At 42.6% G+C, this 23,273-nt stretch overlaps 1 protein-coding gene across 1 annotated transcript; it reads right to left on the reverse strand.

The window, feature by feature from the left end:
- Positions 1-6,863: 6,863 nt before the first annotated feature.
- RPN1 (ribophorin I) lies at positions 6,864-20,441 on the reverse strand. Its single transcript, XM_070936916.1, has 10 exons — positions 20,080-20,441; positions 17,479-17,543; positions 16,689-16,995; positions 15,709-15,918; positions 13,546-13,738; positions 12,572-12,671; positions 10,612-10,750; positions 10,274-10,393; positions 9,296-9,541; positions 6,864-7,849 (listed from the first exon to the last, which is right to left on the reverse strand). Exons 1-10 carry the CDS (start codon positions 20,314-20,316, stop codon positions 7,667-7,669), a joined length of 1,800 nt encoding a protein of 599 aa, XP_070793017.1. The 5' UTR covers positions 20,317-20,441; the 3' UTR covers positions 6,864-7,666.
- Between the last annotated feature and the right edge of the window lie 2,832 nt (positions 20,442-23,273).

The following is a 23,273-nucleotide window of genomic DNA, read 5'->3' on the forward strand; positions in this document are numbered from 1 at the left end:
AGACCCTGTCTTATATTTTTTTGAACCCTGAAATAAGCGCTTTGCCTTATTGCCATGCACTCAAAAGCCCGATTGGGCTTGTTATGAGGGGATGTCTTATTTTGGGGAAAACAGGGTAGGTTCTTGCGGTTGTGCCTTAGCTCCTGATTATGTACTTATTGTTAAGAGGCACAAAGGTTATCCCTTTTTAGTTTGCTTTCAATCTCTGTATCCTTAAGATTCATTCTTTAAAATGAGTACATAACTGAATTTAGAGTATTTAGAAATGAGAAAGCTTTAAAAATCTAATAAAGGTCATTCTGTATCAGGGTTACAATACTATCAAGGCAGCATGGACTGTGAAATTCATTACACATATTTAACACTTCACGTGTATTGGCCACCCATGCATTCCTTGGCATGAAGGAGAGTTTTACACAATTATTCTTATAAATGGATCAGATAGCTATGCTGGTTTTTGACCATAATGAAATTTTGTTTTGATTTGACATATACATATTAGGCTATGTCCGTGTCCGTGATGGCGAACCTATGGCACGCGTGCCACAGGTGGCACGTGGAGCCATATTAGTGGGCACGCCAGCTCAGCTCTGGGGCGCATGCGCGCGCCGGCCAGCTGATTTTCGGCCTTCTGGGCCCACCAGCAGTAGGGAAACAGCTGTTTCCTGCCTCTGGAGGGCCTGGGGGGGGTTGAGGAAGGCCCGTTTTTCTTTCTTACCTGGCTCCAGATCCTCTCTGTGTATCTGGGTACAGCGAAAACAGCCTTTCCGACTCCCTTGGAGGCCCTATGGAGGCTCAAAGGGCCCATTTCCCCACTCCCGGTGGGACAGGAAGTGACGTTTTTTCCTGTCCCCAGCCTCCAGAGACTCCTAGAGAGGCTCTTACAGACTCCTAGAGAGGCTCCTAGAGACTCCTAGAGAGGTTCTGGAGGCTGGGGACAGCAAAAAATGTCACTTCCTGTCCCACCGGGAGTTGGGAAATGGGCCTTTTCAGCCTCCGTAGGGCCTCCAAGGGAGTGGGAAAGGCTGTTTTCGCCGTTCCCAGATACACAGAGAGGATCTGGAACCAGGTAAGAAAGAAAAACGGGCCTACCAGGCCATCATGTGCCAGGAGCAGGGGGGAGGGGGTTGTGCACACATGCGCGTGGGCACGTGCGCATGCGACCCTCCCCCGCCCCCCCCCTCTCCTGGCACGCGATGGCAAAAAGGTTAGCCATCACTGGGCTATGTGTTGCAGTTCAGTTGTATAAGAAATAAAATACAAACTATGCACTCTTTTTTCATTAAAACTTTTTCTGGACTGGAGTTTGTTAAGAGATTGATTAATGATGTGCATCAAATAGAGATTGACTTTTAAATGAAATATTGTCTTCCTTGCCAGAGGTAACCATAGTGCCATCTGCTGTACAAGATGGGATCCCAATCAATTGACAAGTTAATCTGTCAAAAAATATTCTCAAGAGGTGAAAATTCTGAATATATAACTTTTTTCTACAAAGTACTTCTCAGGAACAATTTCACTTCGATTACAATGAGCAGTGAATTTCTACTTGTCATATTACTTCAAGATTCCTTTTAATAGGAAGTGATATATAAATATTTAAAATAAAGGAATGATTATATGTAGGCTTCTGCGCATGTCCAAGATGGCGGCGTCTGCCTGAGCCGCGGCGTGAGGATGGGGGCTTTTTTGCCCCATGGGTCCTTTTCGGGGGTCCTTTGAGCAATTTTGAACCCCCGCCCTGTCGTGGGAGCTCCCCACCAGTTGGTTGAGAGGTTTGTCTCCCCAGAAGATCGAGGCTGGGGGGGGATGGCGGCGTCGGCGAGATCCGGTGCTCGGGCGCATCAGCTGGGGTCGGCGGCATTTTTCTGGGCCGGAGCCAGCTCAGAAGTCGGAGCAGCGGCGGCGACGGGTCCGTTGAGGTCGTCGGTGGTCCTGGGGATGGCTCCAGGCCCAGGGGTGTTCCCCAGTTGCCTTGGGGCCGTTGGACTCCCTGGTGAGCTCGGGGATGCTGCCAGAGTTTTTTCTTTGGCAGCGGCAGTGAAAGCGGCGTTAACAGCGGCTGCGGCTGCAATGGCGGCCGTCTGGCGACGGCGGGAAAGAGAGCGTCGGCCATCAACCCTGCTGTGATGCTTGATGGACTTAATGGCAAACTATAACATCGACCATCCGGGACAGGCTATGACCAGCAGGGGGGGGGCCTGCCCAGTTGATGGGTTAGTCCCTCACGTTGTTGGGAGGCCTCCGCTGAATTTTGGGGGCTGGGAGACTTCTCCCCCTATTTTCCATCGTTCCCCTTGGCATTATGCCTATCTCGGATTGGTTGCTGTTTATGGACTCACTGGCACTGAAATCCGGCTTCATCAGAGCCCTTCCCGCTGCCGTGGAGGGGGGATTGTAAATTGCGTTGGGAGCTTATGGGAGCCGGTACACTTCTTCCATCCCACCGGCAGAGGGGACTGCCCATCATACCAGCCACCGTGAGAGGGTGGTCTTGGTTTTTTGTGCCCCTCGAGCGGAGTTGGTATGGTATTATCTGCACTTCACCAGCAGAGGGGACTGACCATCAGACCAACCACCGTGAGAGGGTGGTTGTGGACCATTAGACCAGCCACTGTGAGAGGGTGGCTATGGATTCTAACCTCTTATGCTGAACTGATATTGCAAAGGTTCACTACTTCCATCTCACCAGTAGAGGGGACTGACCATCAGACCAATCACTGTGAGAGGGTGGTTGGATTGTATTCCCCTTGAACTGTGTCGACTTGGCAAGAGATCCTTCCCACTGTGGTGAGGGGACAGTCGACTTTGGACCTCGGATTTTGGATGCCCCCACTCTATTTGCTCCCTTTTGGACCTCTTATTTTCCATCTGACCCTTGGGACATGGTCACTTATCCTCTGTGGCAAGATGTATTCGGCAGCTGAGCTTCTTGTTCTGCGAGACTCCCCCCTCTCGCAGAATTGGCCCTCCACTCTATCGAGGGCCTACCTCAATGATGGATTTTGGAATCCCGAGAGGTGGCATGCGGCGAGGAGGGGGTTGAGGGGTTTTTTAAAATTGTCATTTGCCAATCTTTTAAGGGGTTTTGGGAGGGGGGGGTTGTTTGGCAAAGGATAGGGAGGGTGATTTGCTGGGGAGGGGACCAGGCCCGGCACAGGGTCGCACTAGGGGAGGTGTGGAGCGGGGATCGGAGGGGGTTGGTGTTGGTAGGGAAGAGGGCGATGTCATCAGGACCGTGGGTGGGAGGGGCAGGTATGGTGGGAGCAGGGGGCCATATCATGTTGTGGGGGCACGTATCCGCTGTCTCCAAGCGGTGACATGCTCCGGCTCCCAATGCTCTTCTCGTTCCCTAGATTGTCCGGAGTCTCAGAGCCTGGGTCTTAGGCTGATGCTGTGCAATGCCAGGTCTGTGGCTAATAAAGCCCCCCCTTTTTTGTGAGCTGATTCAGGAGGAGGGAGCGGACCTGGCGGGTATTACTGAGACCTGGCTGGGCCCGGAGGGGGGGGGTCCCCCTCGTAGAAATGTGCCCACCGGGTTTCCGCGCATTTCATCAGCCGAGGGCCCAGGGTAGGGGTGGGGGGGTGGCGGTTATTGTAAAGGAAGGTCTTGATCCTAGGGAGGCCACTGTACCTCAGATAGCCGGTTGTGAGTCTCTCCTTGTGAAGTGGGGCCATGGGAGGCAGATGGGCCTGCTGGTTACGTACCTGGCTCCTTGCTACGTGGCAGCGACCCTGCCCGAGCTCCTCAATGTTATAGCCAGGGTGGTGGTTGATACCCCCAGGCTTTTAGTCATGGGGGATTTCAACCTGCCGTCCATCGGTGGTTGAGGTGGCTCGGGAGTTCATGGCTTCCATGACGGCCATGGACCTGACCCAGTTAATTCAGGGCCCCACTCACATAGGAGGAAACACGCTGGACTTGGTTTTCGTCTCTGGTCAGTGGTTGAATGGCTTAGATACAGGGGATATAGTTATTGAACCCTTGTCATGGTCAGACCATTCTCTCCTCAGACTTGACTTCCTGACCGCTATGCCCCACCGCAGGGAGGCGGAACCGATCAGGTGGTTCCGCCCCAGGCGCCTGATGGATCCTGATAGGTTCCGAATGGAGCTTGGGCCATTTCCTGAGACTCTGGCGTGCGACTCGACGGAAGACCTGGTGGCCGCCTGGGATAGGGCGGCCGCTGGTGCTTTAGATCGGGTCGTGCCTTTGCGACCTCTGACCCGGCGCCGAATCTGCCCAGCTCCTTGGTTCTCCGAGGAGCTGAGGGGGATGAAACGCCGGAAAAGACGCCTAGAGTGTAGTTGGAGGGCCAGTCGCTCCGAATCTGACCGTACACTAGTGAGGTCTTATATCAAGACCTACTTAGTGGCGATAAAGGCGGCGAAGTGTAATTACTTTTCCGCTCTTATCGCATCGGCAGAAAATCGCCCAGCTGCCTTGTTTAGGGTGACTCGCTCCCTTCTCCATCTGGGAGCGCGGGAAGACCCCTTGCAAGGTCGTGCTGAGGATTTTGCGCATTATCTGCACGATAAAGTCGCTCAGATTCGGGAAGGCTTGGACTCTGACTGGGTAGGTACAGGCGGGTTGTCCGAGGTCTGTCTTGAGATGGTTATCTGGGATGAGTTCGACCCTGTGACTCCCGAGGACGTGGACAGGATGCTGGGGAGGTTGAACGCAACCATGTTTATTGGACCCGTGTCCCTCCTGGTTGGTGCTGGCTACCCGGGAGGTCACACGAGGCTGGCTCCAGAGGATTATAAATGCTTCTTTGAGTGAGGGGTTCTTGCCTCCCGCCTTGAAAGAGGCGGTGGTGAGGCCCCTCCTCAAGAAGCCCTCTCTGGACCCAGCTGTTTTAGCAAACTATCGTCCAGTTTCCAACCTTCGCTTCTTGGCGAAGGTTGTTGAGAGTGTGGTTGCGCGACAGCTCCCGCAGTACCTGGATGAAACCGTCTATCTAGATCCATTCCAGTCCGGCTTCAGGCCCGGGTACAGCACGGAAACGGCATTGGTCGCGTTGGTTGATGATCTCTGGAGGGCTCGGGACAGAGGTTGCTCCTCTGTTCTGGTCCTATTAGACCTCTCAGCGGCTTTTGATACCATTGACCATGGTATCATGCTGCGCCGGTTGGAGGGGTTGGGAGTGGAAGGCACTGTCTTACGGTGGTTCTCCTCCTATCTCTCCGACCGGTCGCAGTCTGTGTTGGCTGGAGGGCAGAGGTCGACCTCAAGGCACTTGGTTTGTGGGGTGCCACAAGGGTCGGTCCTCTCGCCTCTCCTGTTCAACATTTATGTGAAGCTGCTGGGCGAGATCATCCGTGGTTTTGGGGTGCAGTGCCATCTGTACGCTGATGACACCCAGCTGTACATCTCCACCCCAGACCACCCCAATGATGCCCTTGAAGTGATGTCCCAGTGCCTGGAGGCCATGCGGGTCTGGATGGGGAGGAACAGGCTCCGACTCAATCCCTCCAAGACTGAATGGCTGTGGCTGCCGGCGTCCCGATATAGTCAGCTGGTGCCATCGCTGACTATTGGGGGCGAGACATTGGCCCCCACGGCGAGGGCACGTAACTTGGGTGTCCTCCTGGACGCACGGCTGTCTTTAGAAGAGCATATGACGGCCGTGGCCAGGGGGGCTTTCTATCAGGTTCGCCTGATACGCCAGTTGCGCCCCTTTCTGGATCAGGACTCCCTATGCACGGTCACTCATGCCCTCGTCACTTCCCACCTCGACTACTGCAACGCTATCTACATGGGGCTCCCCTTGAGGAGCACTCGGGGGCTCCAACTGGTGCAGAATGCAGCTGCGTGGGTACTTATGGGGGCGACATGGCGCTCCCACGTGACACCTCTCCTGCGCGAGCTGCATTGGCTTCCAGTGGTCTTCCGAGTGCGCTTCAAGATGTTGGTTCTCATCTTCAAAGCGCTCCATGGCTTAGGACCCGGTTATTTACGAGACCACCTTCTGCCTCCGATAACCTCCCACCGGCCAACACACTCCCACAGAGAGGGTCTCCTCAGGGTGCCGTCTGTCAGGCAATGTCGGCTGGCGACCCCCCGGGGAAGAGCCTTCTCTGTGGGGGCACCCGCCCTCTGGAATGAGCTACCCCCAGGGATACGACTAATCCTGGACCTCCGGACCTTCCGCCGGGCCCTGAAGACTTTTTTATTTCAGCAAGCCGGGCTGGGTTAAAATTTTTAATTGGGTGAATTTTATGGGTAAGGGGTTTTAAAATTGGAGAAGCCAAAGATAATTTAATTTTGTTTTAATGTATTTTAATATTTGTATTGTGTGTTTTTAATTCTGGCTGTTCACCGCCCCGAGTCCTTCGGGAGAGGGGGCGGTATAAAAATTTAATAAATAAATAAATAAATAAATAAATATTCCCTATCAGAAGCTATATGCTTCTCAATGCCTTGTGAGGAAGGCAGCTACTGTATTTGTGTTTGTGCCTGTTTGCAGGCTTTTGTTGATTGGCAGAAGGGTTTTATTACATGGAACTGAAATAGGCTGATTTTGGGGTTAATCTTCACATTTTCTATTTTCACATTTTTCAAAATACTTTGGTCAAGAGAACGTAAGACAGAACAGCTTCTCTTCCATAAGTATTTCATTTAAATTCTGCCTTACAATAAAATTTAGATAATTTTGCACAAGCCAAGAATATATGCACTTCAATTGAAAATTATTTATATATCCTCGGCATGTATTATTTAGTATAATATCCACACAGAATTGGGAACTCAAGAATTGGGAATTCTTACATAAGGGAAAGTAGAAGAAAATAACATTTACAGTTCAGTGCCAGAATCTAAAAACTTTCAGATACCCAAATAAGAAATTTAAAACCAGAAGTAAAACATCCGTATGTCTTTATTTAAGTTTTGTTTTCTCAAAGAAACCAAATGTCTAGAGAAAAAAAGCACAGGCTTATAAGCAAATTGATCTTATCTATACTCTTCACTTGCCCTGATGCTATAAATTCAAGAGGCTCAGAAAATTCAGATGTAAAAAAATCTCAATCTGTGCAACAAGTATTACAAAAACCCTTTTGAATTACCCTATTTCCCCCAAAATAAGACATCCCCTGATAATAAGACCAATCGGGCTTTTGAGTGCATGGCAATAAGGCCAAGCGCTTATTTCAGGGTTCAAAGAAATATAAGACAGGGTCTTATTTTTGGGAAAACACGGTATTTATCCATAGTTACATTAAATCCGTAGTTAAATTAAAAACAGAAGAGAGAAAGATTTGACATCAAACCTTTGAAAAAAATAATTGTATTTATTGTCTTCTGAGATATCCAGTGTCCGAAGAGGACCTGTGTGCATATTTTTCTACTGGTGATTAGGGGACTTTACAACAGACTTGGAAGTCATAATAATTAACACTTTGAATTTTACGGGAGGACAAAAGTTGTATTAAGCCAACATAGTATCCGACCTCCTCCACACAGCAATGCAAACATGCCCCAAAATAACAAACCTCAAATTCCAAAATCAGGTTTACAAGGGAAAAAAAAGCCTCCCCACCCCCATGTTAAACACCAGGCATTCTTATTTACTGCTCTCTTACTTTCTAAATTAGTATGGCTCAATATACCCATACAATTGCCTTGCATTCTTCCCTCACATCACCCCAGTTTTTAAATCCTAACTTATAGTGCATCGAGAATGTTGTCAATTTTGCTGATCAACTCCTGACGCCTGCTGGAATGGATCTTTTCATTCTCTATGTACGTGTCCTTCTTAAGTTTGCCAACAACCAGACGCTCAGCCTCCAAAGATGATTTCACGACCAGCTCCTTGACTTGACTATCCAGTTTCTGTATTTCGCTGACCTTGAAAGAGTTTGGGACAGAATGTTAGGAATGCAAAAACACAGTCACAACTTTAAAAGCAATATTACTTTAAAAAATAGAAACAATCTTTTATAAAAACATGTTTCACAATTATTATGTACAATGCTATTTAAGTTTCCTCTTCTGGCTGGTAGCAAATTTGAATGACAAAAAACACGCTGGCCTAAATTCTCCCAAAATTCACCTTCCCCTTGCCAACTGCAATGAGCCAATACTTTGTCCTTTCCTGTTGAAAAGTGCCTGCAGGACTGACTTTACTTACTCACACTTTGACCAAAAAGTGCGTTATGGCGCAAGCTGTCATTACAGATCTTTTCATTAAATGTATGAAATCTTAACATGTATTTATTTACATGCAGAGTTGATAGAAACTATATGCTTTTTCGAATAGACACTAGAGCCATTACCACTTTCTGAAGCTGTTGTATTTCATTTCACTTTGACGTAACTATTTTAATTCCCTATAACTATATGTGTAGTTTATAGAAAATCTTTCATTTCTAGTACTGACAGTGCTGAAGAAATTATAACCAAAAAGTATGACGCAGCAAGAGAAGTGATTTTGATATTGCTCAGGTGGCATTACAATACTGCTAGTGTCATGCATTTCCTTTAAGAGCCCTGGTGGTGCAGTGTTTAGAATGCAGTATTGCAGGCTAATTCTGCTGACTGCCAGCAGTTCGATTCTCACCAGCTCAAGGTGGACTCAGCTTTCCATCCTTTTGAGATTGGTAAAATGAAGACCCTGATTGGGGCAATACGCTGACTCTGTAAACTGCTTAGAGAGGGCTACAAAGCACTGTGAAGCAGTATATAAATCTAAGTGCTATTACTATTAACTGTGAAGGGAGGCCTTGCTAGAATTAATTGATATAGTCAAGTCAAAGTGTCTTAAATCAGTTAAAGATACTAGTTAAAATACAGATGGGCCTAGATTTACGAACATTCATTTAGTGATTGTTAGAAGTTATGATGGTGCTGAAAAAAGTGACTCAACTGTTTCTCACACTTACAACAGTCACAGCATCCCAGTGGTCATGACACCAAAATTTGGATACTTGGCAATTGGCATGTATGCACAATGGTTACAGTATCCCAGGCTCATGTGATGGCTATCTGCTACCCTCCCAGCCAGCTTTAACAAGCAATGTCAATGAGGGATGACAACTGTGCTTAATGACATGATCCACTTAACAACTACTGCAAAAAAAGGTCATAAAATCAGGCTTGACTCAATTAATGACAACCTCACTTAAGAGATGGAAGTTCTGGTTCCAATTGTGTTTGTAAGTTGAGGACTACCTACGTTTATATTGAGCAAGGCAACACATGAAGCTACGTCAAAATTAGATATTTCAGCTTTTTCTCTGGACTTCAAAAACCTAAAAGATGCATGATTGGATTTCAGTATTAACAGACTCTTACTTTGTCACACAGGTCAGAACCTTCCATCTTCAACTTGGATTGCAATGAGGCTATTTCATTTGTTAAGGCTTTATGTTCAACTTCCAGAGATTTTTTGCCGCTATTCAGAGTAGAAATATCGCGTGACTGCTTGTACTTATTCACAGCTTCATCAAAAAGGCGGTAGAGACATAGTCTCTTATTCACTCCAGTTAAAACTTGTTCTGTAATGCAAGCAACTTTCATCCTAGCTTCTGCTGCTGGATCCTGCAAGACAACAATGCTTTACATGGGAAAAACTTTAAGATGAAGCATTCCTACATTGCATTTCATGTTTTATGTATTTATTTAAAAGATGTGTATATCTTAAAACCAAACTCTGACCCAACAATAAAACAATATATACAAAACAAAAAATAATAAAACCAAAAAAGGAAATAAATAAATAAAAAAAACTGGTGCTGCAACTCCATGTCACTAATACTATCACATTCTCCTCCCATTATGATTTCACCCTATTTCAGCACTTGGGGGGAAGAGCCAGGTTTTGCATGCTCTCTGAAAGGTTAAAAGGGGGGGTGGGACACACACAACTGTTGAATCTCCAAGGAGAAGGTGCTTGATAGGTCAATGTTTGGTTAAAATGGAGTCAACAAAACTAGAGTTTAAAACATTTTTAAACACCACAACTTGAAGGTAAAGAGCTTATATTAAACTGCCCAGTTTTGTATCTGGGCAAACTTTTGAAAAATGAAAGATCAACCTTTAAAGCAGTATAGATGTTTGCTGATTTATTTCATTTGTTTAGACAAATAATTGTCTATATTAAGAAGCAATTAAATATTAGCTTTACATATAAACAGCTTATGTGCTAACTTTTAGTTTGCATATAAAAAAGCAGGTCAGGTACAACAAAATTAATGCAAAAGTTCTAATCCCCAAATAAAGTTATCCTATGAAATAGTCACTCCATCTTCTCTCAAAACTATATTGTGATACCTTAGTGATGGAGAAGTCCAACCTCACATACAGAATCACCGTAAAGAATAGGATATAGAATGCTCCAACTACCAGCAGAGGTTCTTGCAACATCAGGATTTTATTAAAGGTATAGTGTACCTGGAAAAAGACAAGTAGTAAGGCACAAGGAAACTTTGTTACATGTTTCCCTAGCTGATTTACAACCATCCTATCTCAGTATTTTTTAATTAATCATCCACTAATGTTTTTCTGTTATTGCCATGACACATTTAATACTAAATTCACAGCAATTTGGGCTAAAAGAATGAGAAACTATTTTAATGCTTTACATGAACCAAGTAAATGTTTTTTTTTACCACAATGTCTTGGATATGTTGTTCAACTAGGTTACTCTTATGTGCCACAATGACTGGACGGCCAAATGTATCAAGATAAGTATAGTGAAGTTCATCAGGAGCCCGGCTGATATCATATGGACTGTCGACATGAATATTTCTGCAAACAGGATGCAAAAATGTCAGATACTCTCGAAAAAAAAATCTAAAGATATGTAACAGTTAGGGCTAGATGGTTAACATATGCCATAGCTCGCATGTAGAGTGCATTCAGAAAGTATTCAGACCCCCTTCACTTTTGTCAATTTTGTTATGCTGCAGTCTGATTTTATAGTTGTTGAAATTCATTTTTCCCTCATTAATCTACACTCAGTACCCCATAATGACAAAGCGAAAACAGAATTTTAGAAATGTCTGTAAATTTATTAAAAAGAAAAACTGAAATATCACATTGGCATAAGTATTCAGAACCTTTGCAGCAACACTTGAAATTTAGTTCTGGTGCCCCCCTCCCAATTTCTCTTGATCGTTCCTAGCATATTTCTACATCTTGATTGGGGTTGACCTGTGGTAAATTTAATTGATTGGACATGTTTTGTAAAGGCACATACCTCTCCATAGAAGGTCTCACATCTGCCAATGCATACTGTAACAGAGCAAAAGCCATGAGGTCAAAGAAGTTGCCTGCACAGCTCAGAGACAGGATTATTGCAAGGCACAGATCTGGGGAAGGCTACAATAATATTTCTGCTGCACTGAAGGTTCCTAAGAGCACAGTGGCCTCCATAATTCTCAGCTGGAAGACGTTTCCCACAACCAGGACTCTTCCAAGAGCTGGTCACCCAGTCAAACTGAGCAATCTCTTAGTAAGAGAGGTGACCAAGAACCCGAAGATCATTTTTACTGACCTCCCAAGATCCAGAGTTCCAGAAGGACAACCATCACTGCAGCCTTCTATTGAGCTGGACTTTATGGCAGAGTGACCAGACAAAAGTCTCTCCTCAGTACAAAACACATGAAAGCCTGCGTGAAGTTTATAAAAAAGCACCTGAAGGACTCTCAGACTGTGAGGAACAAGATGATGAAACCAAAATGTTTGGCCTCAATTCTAAACGTTATGTCTGGAGGAAACCAAGCAATGCTCATCACTTGCCCAATATCATCCCAACAGTGAAGCATGGTAGTGGGGGCTTCATGCTGTGGGGATGTTTTTCAGCAGCAGGAACTGGGAGACTGGTCAGGGTTGAGAGAAAGCTGAATGGAGCAAAGTAAAGGGATATCCTCAGTGAAAACCTGTTCCACAGAGGTCAGGACCTCAGACTCGGATGAAATTTCACTTTCCAACATAACAACAATCCCAAGTACACAGCCTAGACAACATAGGAAGGATAACTCTGTGTATGTCCTAGAATGGCCCAGCCAGAACCCTGACTTGAACCCTATTCAATATCTCTGGAGGGACCTGAAATGGCTGTCCACCAACAGTTGCCATCCAACCTGACTGAGCTTGAGAGGATTTGCAAGGAAGAATGGCAGAAAATCACCCAATCCAGGTGTGAAAAACTTGTCACACCATACCCAAAAAGACTTGAGACTGTAATTGCTGCCAAAGGTGCTTTAACACAGTACTAAGTGAAAGGTCTGAATACTTATGCCAATGTGATACTTCAATTTTTTAAAAAAATAAATAAATTTAGAGACATTTCTAAAATTTTGTTTTCACTTTGTCATTATGGGGTATTGAGTGTAGATTAAATGAGGAAAAATGAATTTCAACAATTGTAGAATCAGGCTGCAGCATAAAATTGACAAAAGTGAAGGGGGTCTGAACACTTTCTGAATGCACTGTAAGTACTGAAATTAGACTGATTTATTAAAAAAATGTTCCACATGCATAGCACAGGAACTAATTTTTATGAGTGACAAAACTAACAGCACAGAGATTCATGGATCGACAGATCATCAACCATGTTGTACTTACTTGGCACCCTCTGGAAGAATAATCTTTACAGTTAATGAGTCTGTAACTTGTTCATCGAAAACGTGGTCAATAAATCTCATCTTCAGGGCGTACTGATCACCTTGAAAAGATTAACAAGCACTGTAAACTTTTCCTTTTCTTATAATGGCAAGATCTTGTTGTATAAAACATCAATGTAACATTTGTACATTAAGACACTAAGAACCACTAGAACTGATTATGTGTAGATACATTCAATGACAAATTGTAAGAGATTTACACAACAATAAAATATCCCAATTCTGTATTCAACATAAGCTACTGAACACACATAAACCCTTCCCCTTCCTAAAACATAAGAATTCTGGGTATATTGTGCAAGAGGAAAAATGGATGTTCTGGTTGCCTCTTTTAAGGAGGCCCGTGTACTAGGATCAAGAAAGATCTTCTCTATGGTGTCTCCCTCCCTGTGGAACATTATTTCATGTAAATAAGACTGCCCCCCCCCAAACTTAATAGCTTCTTAAAAAGCCCCAAAGACATGATTTTGCCAGTGGGACTGGGTCCCCCAGAGTGGAGTCCATCAAGTGTTTTCATTACTGTAACCACGGGGTAAAAGTTTATTGTTTTTTTTATTTGGTGTTTTAATTCTGTAGGCCTGAATGAGTTGGGTGGCCATGCAAATTTTCTTAATAAATAAAAAGTTGGAGAAATTAAAACTTCAGTAGATGGAACATTAAACTTTGAAAGGACTCCAAGCAATGTTTTCAGTTACTTTTCAGATATTGTTTCCATGATTAAAATAAACTCAAGATAAAACTTTTAAATATATATGCAAAATAAAAATCAAGGGGGAAAAAACCCTCAAATTCTTGAAAATCTCAAGTGTGTTCCTATCTGATCATAAATACAGAAATAGAATAGTTTTATACTTGGACTGTTTCATTATATATAAACAATTTCCCGGGGGCTAATAATCTGATATGGTTGCCTACCAAGATTAAAGAGATATTCATAGCTGGGCAAGTTGTAGCCAATTATATAGTGAGTCTTCCAACCACCAAACAAAGGGAAACGAGGGCGAATCTCCATTTCCACTGAGTCATCCAAGACAAGAAGATGACTGGTAGATATGTTGCCAATTTCATCTCTGTAATACACATCTTGAGCAGCAGCAGGCAGGATAGTCTGCAAAAGACAGTTTTAGTAAGACCCATAAGGACAGAGACTATAAAATAAATGTAATCTAATTTATTATATTTATATAGCTGTTTGTCAGATATTTATTAGTAACTTGCAGATTAATTAAAACAACTAAAATGCAGCATTACTTTGTTTCTCCGAAAATAAAACATCCCCTGATAATAAGCCAAATCGGGCTTTTGAGCACATGCGCTAAAATAAGCCAGACCCTCTGAAAATAAGCCCTCCCTGAAAATATTTAAATGCATGCGCAGCCATTCCCCATCATTTCCTCTGGTTAGGGCAGGGGTCAGCAACCTGCGGCTCTGGAGCTGCATGTGGCTCTTTCATTCCTCTGCTGCGGCTCCCTGTCACTGGTCGGCTCCACAATTGATAGGGCTTTTGGTTAGGACAGGTAGAGGAAAAAAGATGGAGGAGGAGACTCTATGGTGGGGGAATCGGACTTCCGGTCAGCTCCAGAATTGAATGGGGGGCTTCTGGTTAGGACCTTTGTGGCTCTTTGGGTGTTTAAGATTGCCGACCCCTGGGTTAGGGTGACAGAGCTGGAAATCAGGTAAGATGGCAAAAAGAGCCCCGTCTTGTTCCACGCGCCCCAAAATAGTAAGACCTCCCCGAAAATAAGGCCAAGTGCTTATTTCGGGGTTCAAAAAAAATATAAGACAGAGTCTTATTTTCGGAGAAACACGGTATGTTTCTTCTGAAACGCATAACACCAGCCATTCAGATTAAGTTGAAGTAAAATATAGTGAAGTCAAAAGAACTTTAAAAACCTGAAAAAGAAAAAAAAATCTTTATCAGATGCCAAGAAGTATCAAGTGAGTCTACTCAGGGAGATTTTTCCATGACTGGGGCACCGACACAGAGAAGGCTATAATAGGTTAAGAGCAAGAAAGATTGGCCTTGTATGTTTTCCCACTTGAGGAATTGGCTGTGTCTACTATATCATACAGTCCCTGAACACTTTTCATTGAGGGAATACAGCTCTTCAGGAAGATGAGAAAGGAGGAAAGTTTTCTCATTCTTTGTTTATATGATAAATCATTAACTGGACACACATGCCAATTGTGAACTAGTGTCCTCAGTAAAGCACAAGTACAGCATGATCAAAATGTTGATTCATTGAAATCTTATAGCTTAATTTTTAAAACTTAGAGTTTTTACTTTTTAAACCAAAATTCCATGTATCACATATCCACAAGGGACACTTACACAATACAGATAAAATGTAGCCAAACTATCTCCATCAGTCACAGCTGATATTATCGGCCACAAAGAATAAAAATAAGTTTTGCAAATATTTTGAAAGGGGCCCTTCAGAATTCTCAAGAACATATATGAAGCACATCTTTTAAAATCATTAAAGTAAATATATCCTCCTCCAGAAATGTTCATTTGCTCTGGAATTGGCTCCTACTCGTCTCTGCACCTTTGTGCTAACAAAAGTGCTTCACTTCCCTGATATAGTCTTTATTTTTTTAAAAAAATTCCCCCTAAGTACTATCAAACATATTCTAAGCACTTGGAATATAAAGCACTAAATGAGATTTACATACAAATAAACATATCAACGAGCTTACAAAAATACGTTTCAAATAAATGAATCAAAGAATGAAATTCAGATAGACGCCACAATTAGCAGCAGAAAAAATAATAGCATATTACTTATTAACTACTAGTTAAAAAGTAATATCATACTTATTAAAACTGTTTTAGCATATTGCATCATGGAAGAGATAGAAACAGGACTTTAAAAGGAGCTGAAAACAAGAAAACATTCTTGGTAACATTTCATGTTCTCACAGCAGAGAAGTACTACTTGTTCCAAATGTTCCCCTTCTTTCCTCCTTCAGTAGTTGGCTCATTCATGGCTACTTTATTGTGACTCATTTTCACATTATGATGCTATTGCTTAAAACAAAGCAATACAACAAGAAATAAAAGAAATAATGAAAAACCTTAAAAGATTTCACAGAAGATATTCCACTATCTGGCTGTCTTTGATAGTCGTATCTGGAGAAAGGTCCTTTGAGCACAGCTCCTGTATGCCTTAAGTCAACTGTTTCTTCAACTGCAATATTACCCCAGTGAGACACTTCAATGATACGTATCATGCTGGTGATAGTCAGGAATGGACTGTTGTTTTCATAATGTATCTTAAGGCTATCCTGAGAAAAAGAAAAATATAACAGAGAAATTGAATATTTATTTGTAGCAGTAGTCATTTCACTTACATGTGATCAGTTAGTAAAGCCACAAGAACCCTAAAGCGCACTGTCATTATGATCAAATAGCTTAGTGACAGCAATTCCAATAGTCCCAGTTGCTGTTGTAACCCCAAGACATATAGGCTATTAAGCAAGAAGAGGTGGATATCCCAGGTAAGGAGCAGAAACGTACAACGGGAGGCTGGGAAGGCTTGGGAAGCTCTATGAAGGCAGCAGATGTGCAGTGAACAGGAGTGACTTACCGAAATGACTTGCAATCTTCCCTGCTGTCTTCCCCACTGACTTGTAGGGAGCTGGCAGGGGAGGTTGCAAATGGTGATCATGTGACTGCAGCTGTGTCACTGTAATCATAAACCAGGTAAGTGAGCACAATCACACGACCACTGCAATGGCTGGAATTTCAGGGACGTACTTCCATTTTTTTTCCAGCACCATCATAACTTTGAATTGTTGCTAAACAAATGGATGTAAGCAGAGGACTATTTTTATGACAGATCATATAAGGTTCCAGTTTTTACAAATGCACTACTGAAAGAGCATTCTATCCTGCACCATCTGGGAAGTCACTTGCAAAGATTTCCTTTTATTTACCCACACAGAATTCTTTAATACTATAGCGCCCAGCTAAGTCGTTAATACAAGACTGCTTTTTTTTAATTTTATTTTTATTTAATTCATTCTTTGTCACTTTGTCACAAGTAAAAGTTTACCTCACTGTATGGGGGTACATCCTTGAAGGGTCCATATTCAATCATATCCTCTGAGCGGCTGGGATTGCCCAACTTGGTGTAGTTTTCAATGTTTCTTGAGGCCAGTTTCACACGAGTTGTCTGGGTCTTGGTTACATATGGAGAGTAGAAATAATGATTACCTTCAAAAACCACAAACTGCTTCTCTGCCTGAGAGATGTGTGTGGGGTAGGGTTGCAGGACATGTGTGAAAACTGTTTCAATAGATAAACGAATTTTTCCACCTGGAGGCAAAGGAGCCGGCAATTTCACAGTGAAGAATTTGCCACTAAAAAGAGGGAAAAAAAGTAGAAAATCAGTCAGACCATTTCTACGTTCCTTGCTTCTAAATAAGATCACTGCTGTCAGGAATCTTGATCGGTCATGGGACTGGCCAATTTCCGCTGTTAAAATTCAATGGTTAGCTCTTATGGTTTTAAAGCAATACATATATTTAAAAACCAATGCAATGTATTCATTGCTAATACAATAATGTGAAATAAAGAACATATTAACCAGACTACATTTATGTGAATCACTATGTCTTACAACTTTAGGAAACTTTTTTAGCACCGTATCTTTTTTCCTAAAAATAGTGCAAGCAGTCAAGAGAACCAATTATAAAAACTGAATCTGAGGTATCAGCTTATTTATACAATCTAATTAAACGTATGACTTTTTTGAGGTTACACTAAAGATTATATTTTAAAAAGTACTCTTAAAAAAAATGAAGTAGAAATATCAGCCCTTATTTCCCCATGACAAACCTTACCTTTTACCTTTTACTTTTGTTTCCTTCACCTCCAGGGTATTTTCCTCTTCTTCTTCAGCTTTTACCTGTTCAAAAAATTATATAAAATGTTGGTCGGTGTCACCATTGACAGTTCCCAAAAAGGCAATAGAATTCATCTATACTATTTGCCAAGAAAGATCAAGTCGGTAGAGATACCAAAAACACACTTTAATTTGAGGCACATGCTAATAATTAAAGATTGTTACTAAAAAAAATAGTCATAACTCTTAAAACCTAAAACATCACCCATCAGAAATTGACAAATGTCAAATGTGTTGAATTCCTATTTTAGAATACACAAACATTATGGTTAATAAAAGAATTGTAGAAAACCAGTAAGAAATACATAACTATTTCCCTCAAAAATCCAACTAGGAATTTTTTAAAAACCCTCTCTTTCTCTAGCAAACTGTCTATCGAAAAAGAAAATGATGTTTCCTTTCCAATTAGAATTTTACAGAAGGTAGCAACAATGATAGTGCTTACAAAAAATACATATTCTTTAATTCTTCAATTTCACTGAGATTTTTACTAAGTAAATATTGGTTGATTGCATTTATGCATTCACTGTCAATAAAGAAAACAGCATTCAGATACCCAATTTTAAAACAGTAATAGTACCTATGACACCAGTTTTCATTTAAAATCTATCCTATTGGAATTCTTGTGAAAGAGCTCCCGAATAGCCGAGAATAGGCTGAGTTGACTTTGAAGTCCAAAAATACATTTTCTTTTTACTGATAAAAATAATAATCAAAGCCTCTTAAAATTTACTTAAAAAGTGGATTTTGCAAACTTCATTTTTACCTTCAAGGCAAAGAGTTTACTGTAAAAGAAAAACTCTCCATGACCAAAAAAGGAATAAGTAATTTAGTATCCCCTTCCTGGTGTGTTGAATTGCAACATTCAAATTCCCTCATCACATGCCATACAGAGGGAGAGTTACAAGTCATTCTCCTCCTAAAAAAAATAAATCATTTTATAATATTTTATCCAAAAATAGAGCCATGTTATCAGAAATGTCAGCTAGAAAATACTGTTTATCGAAGGATAAAGCAAAGAATGAAGGGCTACTTTTCTGAGTTTGTTCAATTTATTTAATAACGCAGGCCAATTTTAGAAATGATCCAGCAGATATGAATTCGCGGGATATCTATTCTACACAACTCCTATAATTATAAATTCGCATTGGACTCAAGGAGCAGAACTGTAAATCACAAACCTATCTTTTTTAATTTGGAAATGAAGACTAGTTGCCACAGCCCAGATCTCAGCTCAGTCTCACACAGCATTGATAAGTGCCATTATTCAAACAATTACAGCATTTTCGTCTAGCTACATTATCTTAATCTTGACTTTCTGACTCCTAATTTGATTTTTAAAATCACACCGAACTTGCACAATAAAATCATTTAAGAGCACTTGCTTCCTAACAAAAGAACCAACGCAAACTAGTTATTGGTAGTTTTTTCAAGGTGAAGCTTCTGTTAAAACTTTTAATTAACGTAGAACCCAGCAACAAAGTGTTTTTTGCAACTTCTATCCAGGATCTCAAGAGAATCCAAACCAACTTTTGCTTCACCACAGTTAGCCAGGATGCCTAGATAAATGCTACGAACTATTTGCTATAAGGCTTAAGCCGAAGAGACATGGACAGGCTTCGAAAGCCACACCTCCCTCTGTCTGATTAAAACTAGTTGCTCATGGCTCTTGGAAATAGTCTATGCTTACGTGTCAATACTCACCAGGCTTTTTACTACAGCAGCACTCTGGAAGAGAATCGACACACAGGAGTAACAGGAAGCAAAATAAAAAAAAGAGGGGGTGAATCTGGCCACAGAACGGCATTATTATTTGATCTGGCCTGCTGGCAAAACTCCAAAGGACATCTCAAGAGCAATATAATTATATTTCAATGAAATTATACGTCCATTATTCTGTATTCTTAAGTTTACAACCCATCACACAAAACGGCCTGGAAAGATTCTGGAGTTTCACTTACACCCACAACATTTGTCTATATTTCTGCCATGCTGTGTGTACCCTGCTCTCCTCCAACGGGGGTGCTTTTTTCAGATACAAATGCGTTAAAAACTTTCAGCGCCCACAAACCAACATCAACTGGGCAAAAGGACGGGCAAAAGGTGTGTAAAATCCAACCACTCGGGCTGACATGAGTGTCTGGGCTTTATAACGCTCTTATCTCCCTGCAATTCCACCGATTCAGCCCAAAGCATTTCGCCCGATCGCCATAACAACCGCCGATTTAAGGACTTTAAAAACGGCCAGACCCGCTCCTTTCCACCAACAATTGGGATTAGGAAGGGTGGAGAGGAAGCGTAATAGCCGAGCAATGCTGGGGAAGAGAAGCGGAGCAAGAGGAGGAGGAAACGAGGAAGAGGAGCTCATAAAAGGCACAAGATTCGCCTAAAAACGGGCAACGTGGAAACGAGAAGCCCCGTCACGAAAAAAAGTAACAGACTTTGGCAAGGAGAGGAGGAGGGAGGGCGGCATCCGGGTTCAAGCAGCGGCAGAAGAAGAAGCAGGCCGGGAGCTTTGACGGCCCAGCGGTTGGCTCACCTGCGCCCCCAGGTAGGCCAGGTGGTTCTCCAAGCCGGGATCCAAAGCCAGGAGGAAAGACGTGGCCGATGCCGAGCTGCCGGCGGAGTTGCCCAGGTTGATCTCGGCCGTCACTTTGGCCAGGTGTGTGCCGAGGTCCACGGTCCGCTTTACGTCTTCATTGATCAGCTCGGGAGCTGCCAGGGCCGCCTTGCCCAGGCAGAGAAGGAGCAAGAGGTGGACGAGGTGGATCCCCATGGTCGGCCACGCTGAAGAACGAAGCCGCCGTGCAAACCGGATGGACTCACTCTTTCGCGTCGCTGTTCATTCATCCAAAGGGCACAAGATGGCGCCCCCCACGCCGAGCCCACAGACAAGATGGCGACACCCAGCAACGCACCGCTCTCGGGGAAAAAAAAAACGGCCTTTACTTACAACGCGACGTCCTGACCTGCGCATCGCATTCGCGTCAGGGGAGTTGAGGTACGGGGAGGCGGGGTGGGGGCGGGGTGGACTGATGGCAAATGAAAGATCGACCTGTCAGAGCCGTTTGCACGTGACGCCAGTCCGCGCCTTCCCGAATGATTTTGAGATCTCGGAAACTCATCCGGGTGTGTGAATGTGTGTCAGGACGCTGCAACTGTCGCCGAGTTTTTGTTTTGGGGAAGGGGGAAATGTAGGAAACAGTTCGTTAGCTTATAAGCGGTTCTCTACAACGAAGATCGCAGTTTGCATATAGTACTGTAGTATAAGCATGCTTGATGTACAACTGAGCTTTGATTACAGTTTGTGGCATATTGTGCAAAACGGGCCCAAATTTTCCAGGACACTCCTTATAGCCAGCAGGGAACGTTGCATGTGGCACAGATACATATGGTTTAGCCATACAATATTGGTAAAATGCATTTAGTGAAAGCCTCAGTTGATGAAAGCCACGTTGAGCAGCAGATGGTTGAACAAGTCCTTGAAAATGTATGCATCTGAAAAATTCAGTTTATGACATGTTTATTGATTTAGAGACAGTAAGGATAGAATATTGTACACACTAGAAGGCTTCCATTGGCTGCTCAGTGCAATTATACATATGGAAATATAGAGCCTTGGTGGCGCAGCAGACTAAAGTGCTATTAAGTAACACCAGCTGTCTGCAATGACTGCAAGTTCAAATCTCACCAGGCTCAAGGTTGACTCAGCCTTCCATCCTTTCGAGGTAGGTAAAATGAGGACCCGGTTTGTGGGGGCAATAAGCTGACTGTATAAAAAAGAACACCGCTGGGGGGGGGGGGCAAACCTTACTAAGCAGGTATATACAAAAGTATGAAGGCTATTGCTTAACGCATTGTAAGCCGCCCTGAGTCTCCGGAGAAGGGCGGCATATAAATCGAACCAATAAATAAATAAATAAAAATAAACCATATGTGAGAATAAACGGTATTTATAACAAATTGGAGTTCTGCTGAAAGTATGACTAGGATATGTGCTGTCCCTTTGTTTAATAATGAAATTGTTATGGTAGGGATGTGTTGGTTGGAGAAATTAATATACACGTAGAGCCAGCGTTAAAGCATCTAGCTAAAAATCAGATGAGAGTGAGTTCTAGTCTACCCTTAGGCACAAAGGCAGCTGGGTGATCTTGGGTTAGTCACTTTCTCTCAGCCCTAAAAAGGAAGCAATGGAAAACCACTTCTGAAAAACCTTTCCAAGAAAAGTGCAGGGATTTATCCAGGCAGTCTGTGAATCGTACAACATTGAATGGAAGTGAAATTATGTAGACACAGCCATGCTGTTGGCAGAGAATCGAAACGACTTGCAGCAAATGCAACAGATTCATTTAGTAACCATGTTACTAACTTAACTGCAGTGATTCATTTAACAACTCTGACAAGAAAGGTTGTAAAATGGGGCAAGATTCACTTAACAACTGTCTTCCTTAGAAATGGAAATTTTGGGCTCAATTTATAGTTGTAAGTGACAACCATTTAAATATGAGCCAACAGTGTGCGGCAGCCGCCAAAAAAGCCAATGGAATCATAGGCTGCATTAAAAGAGAAACAGAATCAAGATCATGAAAAATTCTGGTACCATTTTACAAAAGCCTAGTAAGACCACACTTGGAATACTGTATCCAGTTCTGATCACCACGATATAAAAAAAAGATGTTGAGACTCTGGAAAGTGTGCAGAGAAGGGCAACAAGAATGATTAGGAAGCTAGAGGCTAAAACATATGAAGAATGGTTACAGGGATTGGGTACTTCTAGTCTAATGAAAAGAAGGACTAGGGAAACCATGATAGCAGTGTTCCAATATTTGAGGGGCTTCTGTAAGACTAGTGAGTCAAACTATTTTCCAAAACACCAAAAGGCAAGACAAGAAACAATGGATGGAAACTAACCAAGGAGAGAAGCAACTTAGAACTAAGGAGAAATTTCCTAACAGTAAGAGCAATCAACCAGATTGCTTTCAAAAATTGTGGGTGTTCCACAATTGGCTGGTGGCTTTCAAGAAGAGACTGGACAACTACTTGTCTGAAATGGTATACGGTCCCCTGCTTGAACAGAGGGTTGGACTAGAAGACCTCCAAAGTCTCTTCCAACCCTATTATTTATGTTCTATGTAACCTTTTATCATAAAATAGCAGATTATATTGCTCTAATTATAATGGGTTTTTGTTTCAAAGTTTGCATACAACTAAAGTTATACTACAGGCTGAAATTAAGTTCAAACATGATAAATAATTTTTGGTTAAAAACAAACCAGTTCTTGTTCCAGTTGGAGTTCAGCCTCTTCTGCAGGTAGGGAGGGGAGGGGAGGAAGGAAGAAAGGAATCAATGTGCAATTTGGGAATGTTTCTTGAATACCTCCTGTCTCTGGATAGTAGTATTATAGTGATGCACAATGTGCTAGTTGCAATTTAGCCATTTTCACTTGGCAATATGTTTTGGTTACATCCCATTTTAACTGCTGCAATCAGCTCTTCTGTAGCCTATTCTTGAGATGTATTTAGTACAAAATGGAGGAAATCTAACTTGATGGCAAATTTGTGCATTCATCATATACTACAACCATGTTAAAGGATCTGAACTGCTTGTCAAATGCTTTCCATTTATGATTTCAGATGTTGGCTTTAGCCATTAATCTAAATATTTTAGGGATTGATTCGCTTAAAGATCACCTATCTCAGCACTATATGAACTTTTCCAGATGCTAAGATCAG

This window comes from Pituophis catenifer, unplaced genomic scaffold, assembly GCF_029215685.1.
Source record: "Pituophis catenifer annectens isolate HBS135680 unplaced genomic scaffold, rPitCat1.0.hap2 SCAF_2, whole genome shotgun sequence".
NCBI classification, from domain to species: Eukaryota; Metazoa; Chordata; class Lepidosauria; order Squamata; family Colubridae; genus Pituophis; species Pituophis catenifer.